Source organism: Thunnus thynnus, chromosome 20 (genome assembly GCF_963924715.1).
Source record: "Thunnus thynnus chromosome 20, fThuThy2.1, whole genome shotgun sequence".
Taxonomy (NCBI): Eukaryota; Metazoa; Chordata; class Actinopteri; order Scombriformes; family Scombridae; genus Thunnus; species Thunnus thynnus.
In genome coordinates this window covers 20,245,885-20,266,230 of record NC_089536.1, presented here as the reverse complement: position 1 = coordinate 20,266,230, position 20,346 = coordinate 20,245,885, and the positions used below count along the sequence as shown (strand labels likewise).

At 40.3% G+C, this 20,346-nt stretch overlaps 2 protein-coding genes and 1 long non-coding RNA gene across 4 annotated transcripts; all 3 read left to right on the top strand.

Moving 5' to 3' along the window:
• Positions 1 to 533: 533 nt before the first annotated feature.
• Positions 534 to 2,280, top strand: LOC137172334 (uncharacterized). The gene is made up of 3 exons (XR_010924947.1): positions 534 to 679; positions 1,018 to 1,095; positions 1,936 to 2,280. It is a non-coding gene; the product is annotated as an uncharacterized lncRNA (long non-coding RNA).
• Positions 2,281 to 3,206: 926 nt separating this feature from the next.
• On the top strand, positions 3,207 to 4,028 carry LOC137172628 (GTPase IMAP family member 4-like). Its single transcript, XM_067577140.1, has one exon. The coding sequence runs from the start codon at positions 3,207 to 3,209 to the stop codon at positions 4,026 to 4,028; it is 822 nt and encodes a 273-aa protein (XP_067433241.1).
• Positions 4,029 to 9,530: 5,502 nt separating this feature from the next.
• On the top strand, positions 9,531 to 19,064 carry josd1 (Josephin domain containing 1). Of its 2 annotated transcripts, none has more exons than XM_067576249.1 (5): positions 9,531 to 9,721; positions 10,305 to 11,282; positions 11,381 to 11,509; positions 13,139 to 13,333; positions 16,176 to 19,064. In XM_067576249.1, the coding sequence occupies exons 2-5, from the start codon at positions 10,903 to 10,905 to the stop codon at positions 16,273 to 16,275; spliced, it is 804 nt and encodes a 267-aa protein (XP_067432350.1). In that variant the 5' UTR covers positions 9,531 to 9,721; positions 10,305 to 10,902; the 3' UTR covers positions 16,276 to 19,064. The 2 variants fall into 2 exon arrangements, with proteins under 2 accessions (XP_067432350.1, XP_067432349.1); XM_067576248.1 differs by having other exon boundaries at positions 10,302 to 11,282.
• The last annotated feature ends 1,282 nt before the right edge of the window (positions 19,065 to 20,346 follow it).

Genomic DNA, 20,346 nt, shown 5'->3' with positions numbered 1-20,346 from the left:
GTGCGTCCTTCTAAAGTAAGACTACAGGATTATCAGCATACCAGGACCTTCCTGCTGCATTGTTTTGCTACACAGCACAATAAAGTGAGAGCAGTGTTCCTGCTGAGGGCAGGCCTGTGCAAGCAAATGCTTCTGTACAGCAGCAGAAAGAAGGGATCACACACACTATGACCACATGTCAGTTGCGTCAGGTTTTGACCGACTCAAAGTAGATGGCATTCCTGAAGGAATAAATCTGACTACACAGCAGGTAATGGAGCTTTAGCATAACATTTCTCCATGGCTATGGGTTAAAACAGACTTTTATATTATTATACTGTATATGTGGAGCTGTGTGTTTTCATTTTTGATCTTTTCTTGAAACTTTGCTTAATATTGAAAACACCTGACTGGAAGTGGACTGGATTCCTTCTCAAGTCTAGTTTATGTGTTGTGAAATTCTTGGAAAGCAGTTGTGTTTTTCAAAATGTATTCCAGGTTTTAATTTGTTTGTGCAACCACATTAACGTTGCAAAACAACAATTCAACCCAGGTGTACTTTTAACTTTATGGGCTTTTGTATTGAAAGCTCTGTGCAGAAGTTTAATCACATTTTCTCTTGACACAGACTGAGAGTCTGTCAGCTGCAGAGAAATGGAGTGTAAATGTGAAACAGACAACTCCGAAGATGCTGTTACGGGTGAGAGAGTTTTAATAATTCATCAAACATACCTTCAAAAACATTAAAGATGAGGTGCTTCATAGGATTTTTATATTTAAGCTCTAATGGTATGATAATGCAATTTAAATATGGACTTAATGAGATGTTCATAATTCACTTAATGCTCTTTTTTATCTTATTGTAATATTGTGCCTTTATGGTTACACAAAGCAATGCATTCAACAATAGGGGTTTTCTTGGGTTTTAGAGTGTTTCATTCTGCATGCCACATTTGGGTGAAAGGTGAACCTTATGATAAGTTGTGAACAACATTGCAATACTCATGTCACGCTTGACTTCCTCTCCTCTCTGTTTAGGCTGGTGGCTGAACGGGAACAGCACCCAGATGGGAGTTTACACTGTGGTGGGGTATCTTCTTTACAGATTCTCACAGAGTCAGTCATTCAACACAGACACATACATTCACTGACATTTGTAAAGACAGAAAGATTCCCCGACATATAAGCCACACACTGATTGATTGACTTGTCCTTTACTGAGATAATGAGTCTAGAAACTAGATAGAACAGCAGATGTGAGACTTGATACATTTGCTAGAATCCATCAGAAAATGGCTTGAAGTTAAAACAATTTTTTTAAGCGACCATTTTTATCTCATACCATTTCACAACTTAAACAGACCCGTGTACATTGATTTACTGATCAAATACACATAATATATATCTGTTTTAAATTCAAAGTCGCCTGTTTGAAATCTGTTTGAATTTTCTTTAACTCAGTGCAGGAGAAACCCTTCAACCACAGATGAACATATGAATTATTTATGAATACACACTTGAAGACAGCAAAAGGTATTTTAGTCAGTAGTCGGTGTCTCGACTGCAGCACCTCAGAGTTTTAATTTCAAAGGAACAGGTTGAATTTAGCACTCAAAGGTTTCACGTAATGTGAATATACATTTGCTGGTGGGTTCACTCAGGTATTGATTTACTGAAATCTGTCCAGTCAGGAATGTTTACACAATCTCACTTTGAATTGTCTTCTAACTGGCAGATTCACCTAAGTTAAATTAGAAAAGCTGCTACTATCAGCCAGGGGAGGTTTTAAAAACAAACTCATGAATATCGAACAATATGGGACCTTCATTTTTACCATTTTATATCATATATATATATATATATATATGCACACAGTATATGATCAAGTGTATGATGTATGTATGTATGATGACCCCTACAGTAAAACTGATCACTGGCACTCTGTTTTCCCTGCAGCTCTTCCAGCTCTGATCCGATGGCCAATTCGTCTCTTCTGCTCTTTAACTGGTGAGGTTACTTTGAGTCATGTGTCAGAGGTCACAGGTCACTTTGTGCTCCCCCCTTATTGGCTATTTAGGACTGATTCTAAAGGACAGGTTCACAACTTTTCAAGTCTGTCTTAAAACAACAGTCAGGTGCCCCTATGAACATTGAAACAGGTTTTTCTTGCTGTAATCATTCCTCATATTTATACTGAGCAATAAAAATCCCTTCTTAATGCACTTTCAATGTAAGTGATGTGTGACAAAATCCACTGACTTCTTTCTTTGCCAACATACATTCATGTTTAACTGAAACTAAACTGAGGCTTCAGTTGTCTAAATTAGTCAAATCAAGAGGAAAAGTTACAGGCTTTTTAGTGCAAAAGTCCCTCTTTTTGTTACAGTTCTTCCACTGTAGCTCAACAGAAAAACACTTCATCAAGACACCAAGAGGGAATTTTCCACTGAAAAGTTTGGAAGTTGGAACTTTGGAAGATTTCCACCAACATTAGACAAAGTTATTAATACATTTTTGAATGGAAAAAGGTCTTCAAAATCACCAGAAATGTAACATGTTGCTTTTTTGGCCTCAGGTCTATCAGCTCTTTGGAGCTGGGTGAGCCGCCTAGTAGGGACCCTCCGTGGTATGAAACACATCCCGAATTTCACACCAACAAATCAAATGTTACCTAAAAATCTGAAAAGGCATTTGCTGACTTGTCTATCTATGTCTTGTGTTTCAGGAATCCAGAGCCTGTTTAAATGGCTGTCTCGATTTTGGCGGTTTATCGTAGGTAAGCACACTTCCTGCTTTTTTTGAAGTGTTTTGTTTACTCTTCACCGTGAGCTGCAAATTGGCCTTTTAGGAGAAGGTAAACAAGTCAGGAGAAGTTTGCATTTTGAATTGGTATGTTTGGATAGCCAGAGGAAGTGAGAGACTCAGAAGTTCAGACACATGACAGCAATTTAGTATCTGAAGAGACTGGGGTTATTGTAGTGATAGGTCTACATGATGATTATTGGCTTAACAGTTGACTTCCAATCTACTTCTCCATCAGGATTTTCCTCAAAGTGCAAATGGCTGGTTGCTGCCATTAAAGCCATTACAGGTCAGTTCATTTTCCTCTGTGTTTTCTGAGTTCTCTGCTTTTTCTTGTTTCTGTCAAATGAAATATATTGAAACAAGAAAATCCTCCCATTCTGGCATCAGTCCTCATCTATCACTCAGCCATTCAATTCATTCAAATGCCTTTTAATGCAAAGCTGCAGGGCTATAGTGACCAAGATAGGTCTTCCTCTGCAGGGTCATCCGGTGATGGACCTTTGGAGACAGATCAGAACAGCAGCAGCATGAACATGACCGCTGACTTCTCCAGCAGCGGTCCCATGAAACCTGGCCTGAGACTGATCCTCCTGGGGCCTGCTGGTGGAGGACGGACTTCCCTAGCAGACAGTTTGTTGGGCTGCAGTGCAGCCCCAACTGTGGGACCCCTGATGGAGAGCACCAAGAGAAGGACAGTAGTGAACGGTAGAGAGGTTGTAGTGATCGACACCCCAGATCTTCTGGAGCCATCACTGGGGGACAGTAAGAGAGCCAGAGAAGCTCTGAGGAGCCTTCAGCTTGCTGGTCCCGGACCACATGCCTTCCTGCTGGTGATCCGGGCACCAGGCTCCAGCATGGGGATCGACCAAGATGCCACTCAGGCAATCCAAGCCACCCTGGAACTATTTGGAGATGGAGTCTTGGGGTACATCATCCCAGTGCTCACCCATGCAGACCATCTGGGTCGAAGGCGTACTGTAGAGCAGCTGCTGGATGTGGATGCTGGGGGTCTGAAAAGGGCTGTGTCTCTATGCGGCCAGATGCCTGAGCTGGTGGACAACAGGCCAGATAGCCCTCCAAAGGTACAGAGCGTGATGCGCAGGGAGCTGGTGGAACGTGTGGTGGAGATGGAGGAGCTGAGGGGGCATTTTGTCCACGAGCTGCAGAGGAGGGAGGACCGCGTCAGGGAGGAACTGCTGGCTGACATGGCCTCTGTACTGGCTGGAAAACTGGGACACATGTAAATAGGAGAAGGAGAAGAAGTGGTGATGTTGTTGATTGATGTGTGTCTGTGTCTGTGTCTGTCTGTCTGTCATAGGCTACTTTCAAATTTACACACATACATACAAATAAATACAAATTTCAGACTTAAGATCAGTCAATTGGGGATGGTAAAATTGATTGAAAACTGATTTTTGGGTTAGTGGCTAAGGTTAGGGTTAAGTCTCCAGTATGTGTGTATGTGTGTGTGATTTGTGGTCTGTCATAGGCTATTTTTGGGGACAAATTTCAGGCTTAAGACTAGTTAATTAGGGACAGCTTGTCCAACTGGGGACAAAAGCCATGTCCTCAATTGGGAAAAAGCTGATTCTTGGGTCAGTGGTTAAGGTTAGGTTCAGGTTAGGGTTAGGTTTAGGCAAATAGTGGTAATGGTTAGGGTTAGAGTTCAGTCTCCAGAAAATGAATATAAGTCTATGTAATGTCCCAAAAAGTGACCATGCCCTCATGTGTGTATGTGTGAGTGTGTGTGTGTGTGTGCGTGTGTTTCTGTAAAAGAACTGCTGGGGTAGTGAAAAAACAAGAAGGCAGGATTCATTCAAGTGTTAAACAGGCAATTTTGAGTTTTAGTGCAAGTGTGCTTCTCTGTCTGAGGTATTTTTGTCACTCTGCTTGGTTCCCACTGTCCAATGAATTTACTACTGCTGGCCTTTTGGTTTTCAACATGCCACAGATGCTTTTGGTTAGATATCATGGTCACACACACTTAATTTTCCTATTTTGAAGTGTTGTAATTCTTTGACATCTGTGAATTCTTGTGTATTGGCCTGTGCCTCATGTTTTCTTACACTGCTCCAGTGCTCCTTCTTCTCTTTCATAATTTATGAGACATATCAAACTTTAAATATGATCAAGGAAAATGAACTGAAGTCATATTGGGACTAGAGTTAAGAAATATGGTTTGATGTACTCTACTGCTTTTCCTAGACTGATGATGTGAAAAAAGCCCCTGAAACAGCATTTAGACAAATTATTTAACAATTGTGAAATAAAATCATTGCTATTTTTAGTTTGCTACCTTTTCATTTGCAAAGTTGTGGTCACCCACATTTTGAGGTAGACAAATCTTAATGGCCTGGAGTAGGCAGGCCCTGTAGTTAATGAGAGACCATTCAACACAGACCTTCAACAGACCAATCAGGTTCATCAAGGGCATGATGATGTATAAACTCAAAGGACAAAATATCACCTACTGGTCTGCTGTTCTGACACCAAGCCTGATCTCTGACCTGGGAAAGAGAGAGATTGGACTTAAAGAAAACCGTCAACTCAAAATGGAAAAGCAGTCATTATCTTTAAGCTGATCTGGGAGTGTTCAGGAACCCTCGAGGTAGGGCTGGAGGATGTTGTTTGCACTGCTCTGCTTGCTTTCTTGCCATGGATTAAAAGGTGAATGAGTGGATGGATGAAAGGAGTCCTTATAATTAAACACTACGAGTTAGGATGATTTGCAGTCAAACAAATGTAAAATCCAATATCTACCTCATTAGATTCAAGAGTTTCCACTGTCACTGTAGGATAGATGACAATAGAATAAATCTGGGGAAATGAGAGAAGAGGAAATAAGAGGTAATTACTGGACTTTTGAACCCACAGTAATATTGTTTAGCAATAAAGCTTGACCCTCCCTGTCTACACTTAAACCCAACACCAGCATTTTCCTGTGGCTGAACATGACATTAGCAGTGGCCGAAATACACAATAACATTTATCTACATGTCAGTGAACATATCCTGGTGGTCCTAGAAACTTTTTAATATTTTATATACTTTTTATATTAAAACTGAATCAAATAACTCCTGTAAAGTGAAAGTGTCATTCGTAGTGTAGAACCAATTGTTAACACCAAACTTTTCGTTACTTTCATAGCCATTTTTAGTACTGTTTTTTAGCTTTGCTGCCTGCATAACATTTTCGTGAGTTTGCAGACCAAACAAAAGCTACAAATCAAGTGAATATCTAACTTTTATTTGTCAGGTAGGCTGAAACCAATAGGATGCTTTGTGTCTGCTGGATGTGTAAATCATGGATGTATAAAGAGAACTGGATACAGGAAGAGCACTGGGCTTTGAAGCAAGTTTGACATAGCGGCCAAACTGTGTAATTATAATGTCAGGTGATGCACACTGGCCTAAAATGACTTTTTCCCATAGACTTACATTGTGAAAGACACATCTGTAAATCTGCGGATAATTTTTTTTGAGCATCACAACCCCCGCAAAATGACTTGTCTCACTGTCAGAATTTGATCCATTCAGTTTGATCACATTTCAAAAGCCTAGAAGAGCCGCACGATTGAGTTGTTTTATCCCCATTCACATTAGCCGGAGGGCTAAACCAGAAGTAGCCGACTTGGCTGGCGAAAGTCACTAATGTGCTTGCTCTATGGGCCCCACAAATGCAGAGGCAATGCAGAGGAATTTGAACTTTTTTGGCTTCATGCGCTACTGAGCAACTTTCATAGGAATGAACGGGGCGCCGCTTCTGACGTTATATCCAGTTCCCTTTATACATCCATGGTGTAAGTGGACACTTGTTTGCTAACATGTTGAGCTGATAGCTTCTCAAGGTTGTGTTTGTTGTGCCCCCTAGTGGTCAAAAATTGCTAAATGCAGCTTTAAGATTACGGTCCTGGTTGCTTAGGCCACACCTGTGGTTACTGGTGGCATGGCAAGTGTATTTTAACAATTTTAACAAAGAGTTACATCTGAAATTACTAGTTGACTACAGGGGAGCATCAAACACGCCTTCAATAGCTACTCCTGTATCTGTTTACAGCGCAACCAAGCAACAATAGGCTGAAAGAGGTATTTCAGTAAAAGAGACTAAAGAAGACCATCAACACTGTCATTTAACAGAGTCATACTGAATTCATGATCCAGTGATGTCTTACATATGATGTAAAGTATATCTTAATTGCATTGGTTTTTGTGTCCTACCTAGTGTCCAGTATGTGAATCTTTTGTTTTCTGTGAATCCTTTGTGTGTTGGTTTACAATTTGAATTCTACATGGGCAAGGCAGACATTGACATCATTGTATAAACAGGCAATTAAAAAGTGCTAATATATTCAATGGCTATTGCTGAGAAAGTGCCAGCCATAAATACTGGAATCAGAATTGGGATTGAATATAATAAAAATCTTAAGCATTATAACTTTAAAGATAGTGATAAATAAATATTGGCTCATATTCACATCTGAGCTGTAGCTGGATTAACCCACTTGGGAGCCCTGGGGCAAAAATGGGCCTCACCACCACAATCTTTCTGTGTATTGTGTATTTACAGTGTCTTATCATCTTCACCTAATTAAATGAAAAAGATTTATGAATTGTACAGTGTGAGTATAATATAAACTCAGATAATTAAGGTATTAAAACATTTTTTTTGACAAAGGGCTCTTCTATGTAACAGGGTCTCAAGACTAATGCAGGTCTCAGTCAAAGGACCTTGTCATTTCAATTTGAAGGTCTTGGGCCTCGTGACAGTTGCCTGGTTTGCCCAGTTGGATATCCAGCCTTGTTTTTTTTCCAACCCACATTCCACGAAGACTCACCCTACTCTGCCTCTGATTGGCTAGTACTTGTTGCCTTTGTTAGTTAGGTTGGTTAGGTTGGTTAGGGTTAGGGTAAGAATATCATGGTCAGAGCCAACTAGAGTCAGAGTAGGTGTGGGTCTTCACAGAATGCAGGTGGGAAAAAAATAACGCAGATATCCACTATTGGCAATATATCATATTGACTACATTGTAGCCTGCATTAGTAGCTATGTTTGGAAAATCGTAAACAGTGCCCCCTGTTGGCTAAGGGTTCATTTAATCAGTGTTGGCCTTCTGATCATTTTTGCATACTTGTTTTTTAAAACTGCATTCTTTGATTTTTTATTTATTTATTTATTTATTTTGGCTACCTAGAGGCAGCAGACACAAGCTGTAAACACAACAGCTTACAAAGTTGATATGGCAAACAACTGTCTTACATATCCAGTAGAAAAGGAGCAACATAAGATTTATTTGGAGTCATGTTTCTGGCCAAATGTAGGTCCTAAATTCACAATCCTTTCAACTCTATTTTTGGTCTCCACACTAGCTGTTGAGGTATCTCGAGTTAGTTCTCTGTTCTTTGTTCCTAGTTCCTCCTTTCTGTGCTCATTGAAAATATCTGATTGTGAGAGATGGGCCTACAAGCAGGATTTGTGACATCACAACTAGTTTGAAAGCCAATCCTGGTCCAGTATGCAATGTACAAACTTGTAGCCTCCAGTGCACAAACACTGAGAATGGACTTTCAGAAGTTCAACTTCTGAAATGAAAAATATTTACATATTCATAGATCCTAGACTTTTTTAATGAGGGAGAAGGAGTAGATGCATTTTACAGGATTTAAACAAGATAATCAAACTTTTTTGGTGGAAAACACGTATCAGTCTTTTGAATCTGTCATTGCAACAACTAATAATTACCAAGGAAAGTTTTATGAGGTTTGGTCTAATTTTCTGATGTATATAAAGGAAGGAACCTAACAGGAAGTTAATATTCCTACAATTTGTTTTTTGGGGGGTTGTTGTTGTTGTTGTTGTTACTATTTATTTTTTAAGGAAAATGTGCTACCCCACTTATTGATACACGGTGCCCCCTTTTTTATCTTTCATTTGTCTCCACAGTTTACTGATTGTTTTTAACTGTACTTGTAGCTAATTCTGTTTGTTCTGTTACTTATTTTTCATTGATTTACTGAAACAACTGGTCTTGTGTTTCATTATGTTTGTATATATTGAAAAAGTTAATAAAAACTTAAGTTACAAAAAACCCCATATAAGACACAAATTATTATCCAAATTAGAGTATTTTATATATGTCACTGAGTGACGGCAGCATAATGTGCATTGAATGGATGTTCATATTTTGTTTTGGGGTTTCAAATTAATCTTGTGTTTGTATATACTGTGTTTTGGTGATTTTAACATGTTGTATAGTTGTGGACAACTTTTTTTTTATCTATTGCATGATGCATGTAGAATGAACATTGTATGTTTGGGACTTGACACACCTGCACCTCATTGTGCTGCAAAGTTTAAGAAAAAAAATGTCCACAACAATGCAATATATTAAAAGCACACATTAGATGATTTAAAAAAAAACACAAAAACACAATATATACACACACGACTAATAAAAAAAACACCAAAACAAAATATGAACACCCATTCAATGTACATTATGCTGCTGTCACTCAGTGACATATACATCTTAAAACATGTCTGGAGGGGATCTTTAAACTTTTTTGTAATAAATATACATAAATGCTGCAAACAGGGTGTAAAGCAGTGTTGTGTTATCTATGTATTGAATCAATCAGGTGAAATTAAAGTGGAGATGTGGGGTTTCGCAGTCTCAGGGGAGGGACTGCTCCGCTGTCTACTGACGCAGGCGGTGACAGCAATACGGAGCCAGGGGGACGCTACTGCGCATGTCCGCGTCTGAGACACTCACACATACACACATACACACACACAGGGAGAGAAAGAGAGAGCTCACCAGGAAAAAAGTGGCAAAGACAAAGGACTGAACAGCCTTTTGGGAAGGAGTAGAGAGCATATTAACGTTTTAAAACCGGTTTATGACAGTCCAGCTGTAACACCACCGGCTGGAAGCGGCTGGGTAAGTGGTCGTTGAGAGAAAACGAAGTTATAAGTCGTAAAGGAGGCGTTGTGGTTGTGTTTGCTGGAGACACGGGAGTCACGTAGAGTAGCCTGAAGACTTAACGACAGATCTCTGTTACTATCATGGATTAATAGCATCTGTACATGTATGTTTTTGAGTATAACAACGGGTATCCGTCCCTAATAAGAGCGTAAACCTTCCAGTGTGTGTGTCTTGATTTGTACGGGGCTGTTGTCATATTTTGCTAGCTAACAGAACAGCTTCCTCTATCCAGTCCAAGCTGCTGGAAATGTTTACCTTCTTCTTATTTTGGTGTCTGCTGACCAAGCAGAGATTGTAGCAGCTTATAATGTTATCTCAGCCATCTACCAACTGTAAGTAGTGACTTAAGAACAAAACTAACATTGCTATAAAGTGGTGTTTAAGGTGTTTGGCTGCTGATCAGATTGAGAAAGCAGTTTTAAAAATGTCACTAACTTGTGATGGGCATTTGTAATGTGACATTTTTTTGTGCCTTTAAATGATAAATTAGAAAAATAAGTTAATAAAGGGAAACTTCTTTTCTTCTTTCTTCCAGCAGTTTTCTTCTAGACATTCTTCTCCGCTCAGCATCAAATCCCCGTCACATTTGTTCCAGTGGAAGTGAGGCTTCATGGTCAGCAGCCTGCTGATGGAAAGAACTGCACAGCTATAGGCTTTGGTGGAGTGGATGGAAAGAGCTGTCAACACACACACAAACGCACAGAGGATGGAGGAAGTGGAAACACACACAGAGCCACAGCAGTTTGACTGACAACGCTGACGACTGCGGCGTTGTTGGGGGAGTGATCTTTAATTTGGGATTGTCTCTGTTTGCGAGTTTGACCAGAAATCCCCTCTGGAGTTCCACTGTTTGCCCCCGCACCCTCCCTCCTGTTGAGCTGTCCTCACATCTATTCTTTAGAGGAAGCAGGTGTTTGCTGTGTTAAAACAGCCACAGGTCTCATTTACCTTGCAACCCCCGCCTCCCCCCCTCGAAACACACAAGCTCCTCTCTTCCAAGCGGCTGAGAGGTTGCCATGGCAATCATTGTCATGATGCCGATGTAGCGTCCTGAAGGTGGTAGTTGTGGAGGTAGTGGTGGAGCTGGAGGAGGTGGTGGCGGCGGTGGCGGTGGTGGTGGTGGTGAACGCCCAGGAATGGGAAGCGCTCCGTATCCAGCTGGTGAGTGGAAGGGGAAGGGGAGAGGTGGCCTGCAGGAGCTGGGCTGCATGCCCTGGAAGGTCAGCAAGCAGAAAGGAGGAGGAGGAGGAGGAGGAGGAGGGGAGGTGGTGGGAGCAGAGGAGCGAAGGTGCAAGGATCCCAGGGACTCTCAGCAGCAGCAGCAGCAACAGCAGCAGGATCTCTCATCCTCCTCTTCCTCCCTCACCCCCCCAGCACCTGCCCAGCCCTCTCTAACACCTCCAGCTATTTATCATGAGAAGCAGCGGAGGGAGCTTTGCGCCCTGCACGCGCTCAATAACGTCTTCCAGGACGGGACAGCCTTCAGCAGGGACACCTTGCAGGAGATCTACCAGAGGTGAGTGAGTTTGTTTACTAAGCTGTACCAATATTTAGCCCGTGTGCATAATATGTTGTGGATAAATCTGTCAAGTCTCTCTTGTCAACCCGTTGCAGGCTTTCTCCCAGCACTCTGGTGACACCTCACAAGAAGAGCATGCTGGGAAATGGGAACTATGATGTAAATGTCATCATGGCAGCCCTGCAGACCCGAGGGTTTGAGGCAGTTTGGTGGGATAAAAGAAGGTATGTCGCTGAAAACTGCCACCGTCTGATGGCTTAATTCTTGCTCTACAAAAATCTAAGGCAGTGATTTTATTTATTTTTAGATTTTTTTTTTTCCACCCAATTGCTGATGGTGTTGCTGCGGTATATCTCATGACTGCTGGCCTAGTTGTTTCCCTAAATGGTCACTATGAGGGTCAGGCAGACGGAGCCTGAAAGAGAGAAAAACAATTTGTCTTCATCCCTGGTGCTTTGTTTCTTTTGTTACTTTCTCATCCTTCAGGAATATACAAGGTGACAGGAACATTTCAAATAACCACTGCTAGCTCTGATATCTGCAGTATAGGAGCATCCACTGAAACTGTAAAATGCAAATATAAGGTAAACGTTGTAAAGAGGCTCCCTATGTCCTCCTCTGCAACTCCGTCATCTAATTAGCTGGGTCTTCAATAATCTCTTTGATTAGTCAGCGCTTCCATTAGCAGACCAACTCTCAGAGACAGTTTTATCAGCATTCCTACTTCCCACATTATCAGTCTTACATGACTGTTGACATGAACAACGACCGCTGACTTGCTTTTATCAGTCAAATGTTAATGTTATCAGAAAAGCCATATTCCTGTTTCTCTGTCTTTGGCCCAAACAGGAACAAAATCACAGCTACTCTTTATCTGGTGACAAAATCAACAATACTACTCTCTGCTTCTGATTGGTTCATCACAGTAGGAATAGAACCTATAGCCAGTTCATGAAAGCTTTTACGTTTTTGCTGTTGTAAATATTCAGTGGTGATATGTTTTAAGTTTCAAACCAGATATAAAAAAACACAATTTACAGACTACTCCTTAAACCTCACAGTACAAATAATAAGCCACCTTCGTGCGACTTGCTGAAGATTTCCTACAAACGTGTCAGGGGAAAAGATGAAAGACATTTGTTGCTTGGTAATGTAGCTGCAACCTTTGTCTGATTTTAATCACTCTACTTGTTGGTGCATTCAGGTACTTTTTGGAGACTGTTGACATATTCACAACATTAGTGTTTGCCTATTATACCATACAATTATAATGTAAATTTGACAAAGCTCACAGAACTACATGTGAATTAAGAAAGAGACAGATCATCGATTCTGCAACATATTGTGAAACGCTGTGTTCCAGTATATTTTTGTTATACTGGGAACAATACTGAAAGTGAAACATCTTGACACTGAAACACAGATGTGTCAATCTTTTATTGCCACAGACATTTCAATACTGAAACTTTTCTGATTTGTTGTGGTTTGGCCTTTTGTGAGATTGTGGTTGTTTGGCATTTGATGGATGGAAAGTTTGAACACTGAAATGAATGGTTGGAATGTATATGACTAATTTAAAACATGTAGTGTGCTTTAGAAAATGGTCAACAGTAATGTTAGGCTTACAGAATTTGTCGGTAATGGGTAAAAGAATTTCCACCAGCATTACACATAGACCGTATTTACTACTATAATAAATTGCAGTATGATACAGCTATCTTGTCGACCATTTCTCTATAATGTTTTCTCACGGTCTCGGAAATCTGCCTTATCTAGTTGCTGATCCTCTTGTCTCTCTGCTTCAACACAAAAGGGAAGTTTACAAAAAACAAATGTTGCCTTTGTTCCTCCAGGGACGTAGGAAGCATCGAGCTGTCCAACGTGACGGGCTTCATTCTGAACGTGCCGTCCAATCTACGCTGGGGGCCTCTGCGGCTGCCGCTCAAACGCCAGCACTGGATAGGAGTCAGAGAGGTGGGAGGAGTCTACTACAACTTGGACTCCAAGCTGCGTAGCCCTCAACCTATCGGCAATCCGGATGAGCTCAGGTGAGAGTGATGGGATGTGTGCTCACTATGACAGCGATGATCAAAAACTCAGAATTATTGTTTTGTTGTTGGAGAGCGTTTTAAGGGTTGGGATGATTGTGCCATAGATGTACTGGATGTATCCAGCACATGCATAACATGTGTTAAAGGAATACACCAGCCAGTGTTTTGGTCTCTTTAAGTATGCAATCAATAACCTCTGATACTTAATTAACACACAGTAAAAGCCTTGAAATGGTTTACAGCTGGAAGGCTTTCTACTGTGAAGCAGCTGCAGGAAGTGTTGAGTTTTTCTTTAAAATTTGCTAAATTTACCAGTATACTCCATCAGACTTGCTTGTCAGATGGTACCTCCACAACTTTGTGACTTTGGAGTTGGGGGGCTGTACCCGACAATCTCCATAATTTTCGGAAAACACTTGCGTTTACACTAGAGTGCAAGCCTATGAACGCCTCGTAGGAGAGACTGTCTGAACATGTGTGCCGTTATCCCCATATGAAGGCTAGATTTTCACCCTGCCATCGTGTGGTCGGTCAGAAACGGTTAAAAACACTTTTGCCTTCTGACGTGGTCGAACAACACGTCGTACAAACTAGCTCTTTACTAGCAAACCCGGACCTAACACTGCAGTGCAAATCATCACAACTTTTTTAACATAGAAGAATAGAAAAGTGGGTCAGAAAAATGTATAGCTCCAATCTGATAGATAAAAGTCAGAACAGGAATGTTTGAGGAAAACAAAGCTGAAGTGACGCCAAGTGCTACTGAACGTAGCTTGTCATTCTCTTGATTTGCCTGCATGACCACATGCAGACGGGTGACAAATGAAAGGAAAATCCGGTAAAGGCCTGAATGCTTGACCCCCTACAGTGAGGGGATCTGCTGGCTCTGTTATGCTTTGTGGGGTATTTTGCTGGCATGGTTTTGGATCCACTTGTCCCCTTAGACGTAAGGGTCACTGCAAATCAATACAAAGTTGTTCTGAGTCATCAACTTTATCCTATGATGAAACATTTCTATCCTGATGGGAGTGGTCTCTTCCAGGATGACAATACCCCCATCCATAGGGCACGAGGGGTCACTGAATTGTTTGTTGAGTATGAAAATGATGTGAATCATATGCTATGGCCTTCACAGTCACCAGATCTCAACCCAATTGAACAACTATGGGAGATTTTGGACTGACGTGTTAGACAGCACTCTCCACCACCATCATCAAAACACCAAATGAGGGAATATCTTTTTGAAGAATGATGTTCATCTCTCCAGAAGAGTTCCAGAGACTTGTAGAATGAATGCCAAGGCTTAGGAACACTGGTGACTGCGTAGGCCATAGCATATGATTCATATGCTATGGCCTTTTTCATGCTCATCAAACCATTTAGTGACCCCTCCTGTCCTATGGATGGGGGCACTGTCATCCTGGAAGAGACCACTCCCATCAGGATAGAAATGTTTCATCATAGGATAAAGGTGATGACTCAGAACAACTTTGTATTGATGTGCAGTGACCCTTCCCTCTAAGGGGACAAGTTGACCCAATCCATGCCAGCAAAACGCCCCTCACAGCATAACAGAGCCACCAGATCCCCTCACTGTAGGGGTCCATTCAGACCTGTGTTTTTCCTTTCATTTGTCACCCGTCTGTGTTCAGCAAGTCACTTCACCATGACGATGAACACTGCTCAGTTGAAGCCAGGGACCACCATCATTTGCTTGTGAGCAGAGCTATGATTTTCCATTTTTATTGTTTGGTATCGCCCTACTGTGTGGCAAAAGTGAGCATGGTATGTCATAAGCCAGGGGTTTCCGAACATGTAGGTCAGGACCCCAAAGGGGGTCGCAAGATGAATCTAAGGGGTGAGATGATTGCTATGATAGGAAATAAGAAAATCTAAATTCTTTTATTTTATGTTTATTTTTTCAGGCTTTTCTCTCATCTTTGCTTTTTTCCTGTGAAAAACTGTAGTGTTGCAATATTGTTCCAGTGGAAAAAGGACAGTGGTGTGTTTATTATGGCATGAGCAATCTAGCAGGAACACATGGATTGTTTTAGTGTCTATATTTTAACAGCCATTGTTGCAAAAAATGTTAACCCCTAAAAATGTGTTGTCTTAAAGCTGCACTAATTAATATTTTTAAATCCACAATAGATCAAATGACTATGTATGATGTGAAAAGGGTCACTCATGGTGACAGTGACGAACCCGCAGAGAATTATAAGTTTACTCAGCAGTTCCCCTCAGCTCTATGGAGCATTTTAACATCTTTAAGCTCACCATTTTGGTTTTCAGGCCCGTAAAGTGCTGCTCTCATGCTTTCAGGAAAAAAAGCTCTGATAAATGCAATGTATGGTACCTGCCCAGCAACAAACCACAGATAAGATAGACAAAGTAGGTGACTAGCTGGTGAACGTAGCAGTTAAAGAGCCAGACATTTCCTTCAGTCTTTGGTGGATACAAAAACAGAGCTAAGAGAATGAAAATTGACTTACAGTTGTCAGGTGGATAGAAACATGACTCCAAATGAATGCTTATGTTGCTCCGTGTCTGCAGGATGTGTAACTAGGCAACTGTTAACAAACACATTCACCATAACAACTTTAAAGGTAATAATTTTAGTCATTTAAAGTCATTTGTGTGCTTAAAATTGGTTGCACTGCCCCCAAGTGGTCAAAAAATGAATTAGTGCAGCTTTAAAGCAGGTTCCCCCTTTGAAATAGTGACGTTGGGTATTGTCTGGTTTGGCGTTTTTCTTCAGATCAACACAAACAAATTGCTCACCTTTCTTTTCAATATCATAACTATCGCTGTCTTGTTTGCTGTCGATTTCCCAAACCAGGAAGTTTCTCCGCCAGCAGCTGCGAGGGAAGAACTGTGAACTCCTGTTGGTCGTCTCAGAGGAAGTGGAGGCGCACCAAACATGGCGGTCTGATGGCTAAGAGTGAACCAGCCAATATCAACTCCAACTAGCCCAATGGGCCAATCAGAGAATAAACATGAGAAGAAGCGGAGTCGTGCACAGCCAATCACTTGGATGCACACTTGCATATGTAATTTTTTCCCCCTTTTTTGGGTTTTGTTTACACGGCCATTGCTGGACACTTATCTGACAAGATGCAAAGCAATGAAGGAAGCAAACACTTTACAGGGAGAATCAAAGAATCACAGTCCTTTACTCACAACACAGTTAAGACTTATAAGAAGTTATTATTAAGTTTCTGCTCTTCTTGTGTTTTTATATATTGACTATTTTCAATGTCAGTTTTGATCTGTTTATTTTTTTTTTTTTCCTTTTTACTGTTCAAGTCTCCAAAGTTATGGGAGCACAGGCTGTATGGAAAATGCTGTGTTTATCTGTGTGTGTCTCCTTCAGTGATCCTCTCTGCTTCAGGCATGATGATCACTGATGTGTCTTCGTGTTTCTGTCTCTCCTTTCATGTCGTGAATCCCCCCCGTCCCCGTCCTACACTTTCACCAAAGCGTGCCCTTCCTCGCCTCAGTGTGACTCCATCTCACTCCTCTTCTCTGTCGCTTTTTCATATCACAGGTCAAAATCAGCGATTTTATCACATATGCCAACTTTCTATGTCATCCAGTTCCCTGACACCACTGGCACAGATTGAGCCCATACTGTACAGTCTGTGCTGACACAACAGTTTTATATGGCAACAAAGCAATGCAACACCCAAGCCAAGCACTCCCTCTAGTGGATGTTTGTCTTAGTTTCCTTCCAAGGAAGAAGTAACAGCAGCATTCATTTCATTTTTTTTAACTGTTCACATTCAAATGGTTACTATAAAGTAATGAAGTCTGCTCGTCATCAAGGAGATGATGCAGTACGAGAGAAAACCTCTTGTCTTAATTATTGATAAAAATCAAACTTATCAAAATCTGTCCCAAAATATAAAATGAGATAAATTGGCCATGTTTTGTATTTCCATGCGACAGTTACATGAAGCAGTCAGCAAACAAACTCAGTGTAAGGTCCACGTACTCACTTGTTCTGGAGTTTTTGACTGTGTCACATGGTCTTCATCAACAGACTGAGTTTACTCTGTTTCCATGGAACTGTAGATATTCAAACTTTCCTGTAGAGCTGACATGATCAGTCGATTTATCGATTAGTTGACCAACAGACAATTAATCAGCAACAATCTCGATCATCTATTAATCGTTCAAGTAATTTTGTAAAACTCTTTCCAGCTTCTTATATGTGAATAATTGCTGGTTTTATGAGTCATTTATGATAGTAAACTAAATATTTTTGGGTTCTGGGCTGTTAAATGTCCAAAACCTGTTCAATAAAAACAGTTAAATATGTAAACTTGGGGAAATTGTGACAGTTTCTTGACATTTTATGGACCAAACTTAATTGATTAATCATGAAAATAAACAGCAGGTGAATCTATTATGAAAGATGCTTTGCAGTATCTTCATCATCTACGGTTCCATGGCAACTGAGCAGTCTGCTGATGAGGACCGTGTGATACAGTCAAAAGCTCCAGAAAAACCAAGTAAATGGACTATGAGTTTTGTTTTGCCAATACTGAATGTGAGGTGAGTTATTGTTACAGATCATATCAATAGAAAGAAATATTATTTTTATTTGTCCATATCACCCAGTCCTGCTTAATTAGAACCACAAAAACTTTTTGCCGCAGTGGTAAAATGTCACCACACAGACAGGTGACAAAACAAGGTTACACCACAAGGGGTGACACTTTTTTTTTTTTTTTTTTGGCTCCATACCACAGCAGTCCTCTGTAGCACAGGAGCTCAGCTGATGCCAGGCTCCTCATCCTCCTCTTAAATGTTTTTTGTCAAACCTGCCAAACACAGTTCTGAGAGGATGTCCCACTGAGTCTTACATAGTCAGCAGTGGTCTCTAACGTGCAAAGGTTTCAGTCTGAGGAGGGGGTTTGATGATCGGTCGTGTGAAGGGAAGTTTGAGAAAGAAAGTGGAGGAGGTGCCTGAGGAGTAAATCATATAGAAAAAGAAAATGTGATTTTGTGTGTAGACTGGAAAGAGAAGAGAAAGTTGACTAGCGAGCACACGTCCAACTAGACGTGCGATGTTGATTATTGTGAAAATGAGCCTTACGAGAGATTCACTGTTGCTTTGAGATCTATCAGCTTAAAAAGAAACTGTTTATACTATTATACATGTATTGTCTTCTAATGACAGTACTGGCCTTAACTTGTTTACATAAAAAAAATGAATGTTCTGAAAGTTTAAGATGGGCTGTGCAGTTTGACACCGTTTCAGGAGATTTATTCCAAAGCATCAATTTATTGTAAATTTAGAGGAGAATAAGCTTATAGGTTATACAGAGCAATCAATCTCTAATGATGTTTTCACTTTTGCAGCCAAGGACTTTATGTTATGTACGATTGTTTGAAATGATTTTATAAAGACAAAGATCACGTGTTTTTCAACGGTGCATGTCTTTTCCAGCCCGGTCTGTAGACCTTTAATGTCATATTATATCCAAGTGAACCTGCATCCAGACATCAGAGAGGCTGTCACTGATTTGCTGAGATTTGTATCCAATCACATCACGACTAGCGTCTCACAACTTCATTCAATATTTGCTTTTTTTTGCCATGACAATCCATTCAGCCTTTCTTGAGTAAGGAATCCTGATTGTCACTGTATTTTCTTTTTTATTATTATTATTTTTTGCATAGAAATAAAATGCTTATAATGGCACTTTATGTATAAGCTACAGTGTGGGTGTGTTAAATGGGTCTTTATTTGCTCTGCAAGGCTGATTGTGTTATGCACATGAAGCAGAAATTCCCTGTTCTCAGCCTGGATGGGAAGGTTATCGTCAATGGTGGAAAGAAACTAAGGATATTTACTCAAGTACTGCACTTAAGTACCATTTTGAGGTGCTTGTATTTCCATTTTATGCTACTTTAGTCTCCTACTTCACTACATTTCAGAGGGGATATTGTACTTTTCACTCCTCTACATTTATGTGAGAGTTGCAGTTACTAGTTCATTTTCAGATTTAAGAATTTACATTGAAAACATATGAAAAGATTATAAAGTACTATGCATTGTTAAAGATTAAATCAAGGATTTACATCATTTTTGGCTGGTGACCCCTTACGAGAAAACAAAACAATGTCTGGTCATGTTTCAGATGTCTGAGTTGTTAGCACTTCCATCAAAGAGTGATCTCCCCTCTAAACTTCTCAGATGGTTTCATTTAAATCAGTGTTTAAGGTCCAAAGAAGTCAAATCAGATAAAAGTCCAAAAATGAATACAAATTTGTGAAGCAGAACTTTGTTTTTCTTCTGTCCTACCCCATTAATGACCAACCAGATTTATCTTGTGACCCTATAGAGAGGGTCCGACCCCTACTGTAAGTTAGAAACCACTCAGCTACACCACAAACTACACAGTACTTAAAACTATCTCAACCTAAACCTGCTGTAAAATGCTACTTTTTATTTGATGCATCATTATTATCAATCTAATAATGTCATATATATACAATAATATATCAATCACAGGGGCTATTATGCATACTTTTGCTACTTCAAAGTCCCCATCCACCCAAAAATGTGTTGTGCTTCTTGTTCCTTCACTGAGCGTCATTGTGCAGAGTGACGTACGTGTTTGACAATAGAAGATTGTTTTCATGTTTATCTGCTGAATGGGGAAAGTTTCTGAGTTTAAAACATGTACGTACAAACAGGATTTGAGACATCACAACTATTTTTATAGCCAATTATGGTCCAATATTCAGCTTACACAAGTGTGGTGTGGAAACCTTCAGTTTCAATTATGCAAAACAGTCTTTTTATATGTTTTAAAACATGTGTAGAGGAGATCTTTAAGTACATTTTGCTAATAAGACTTTACACTTTTGAATGTCAGACTTTAACTTGAACCTTTTTACATTGAAGTACTGCAACTTTTACTCACAGATCCCCTCCTGACACGTTTTAAGATGTATATAAAATACTCCACTTTGAATAATAATGTGTCTGATAAGTT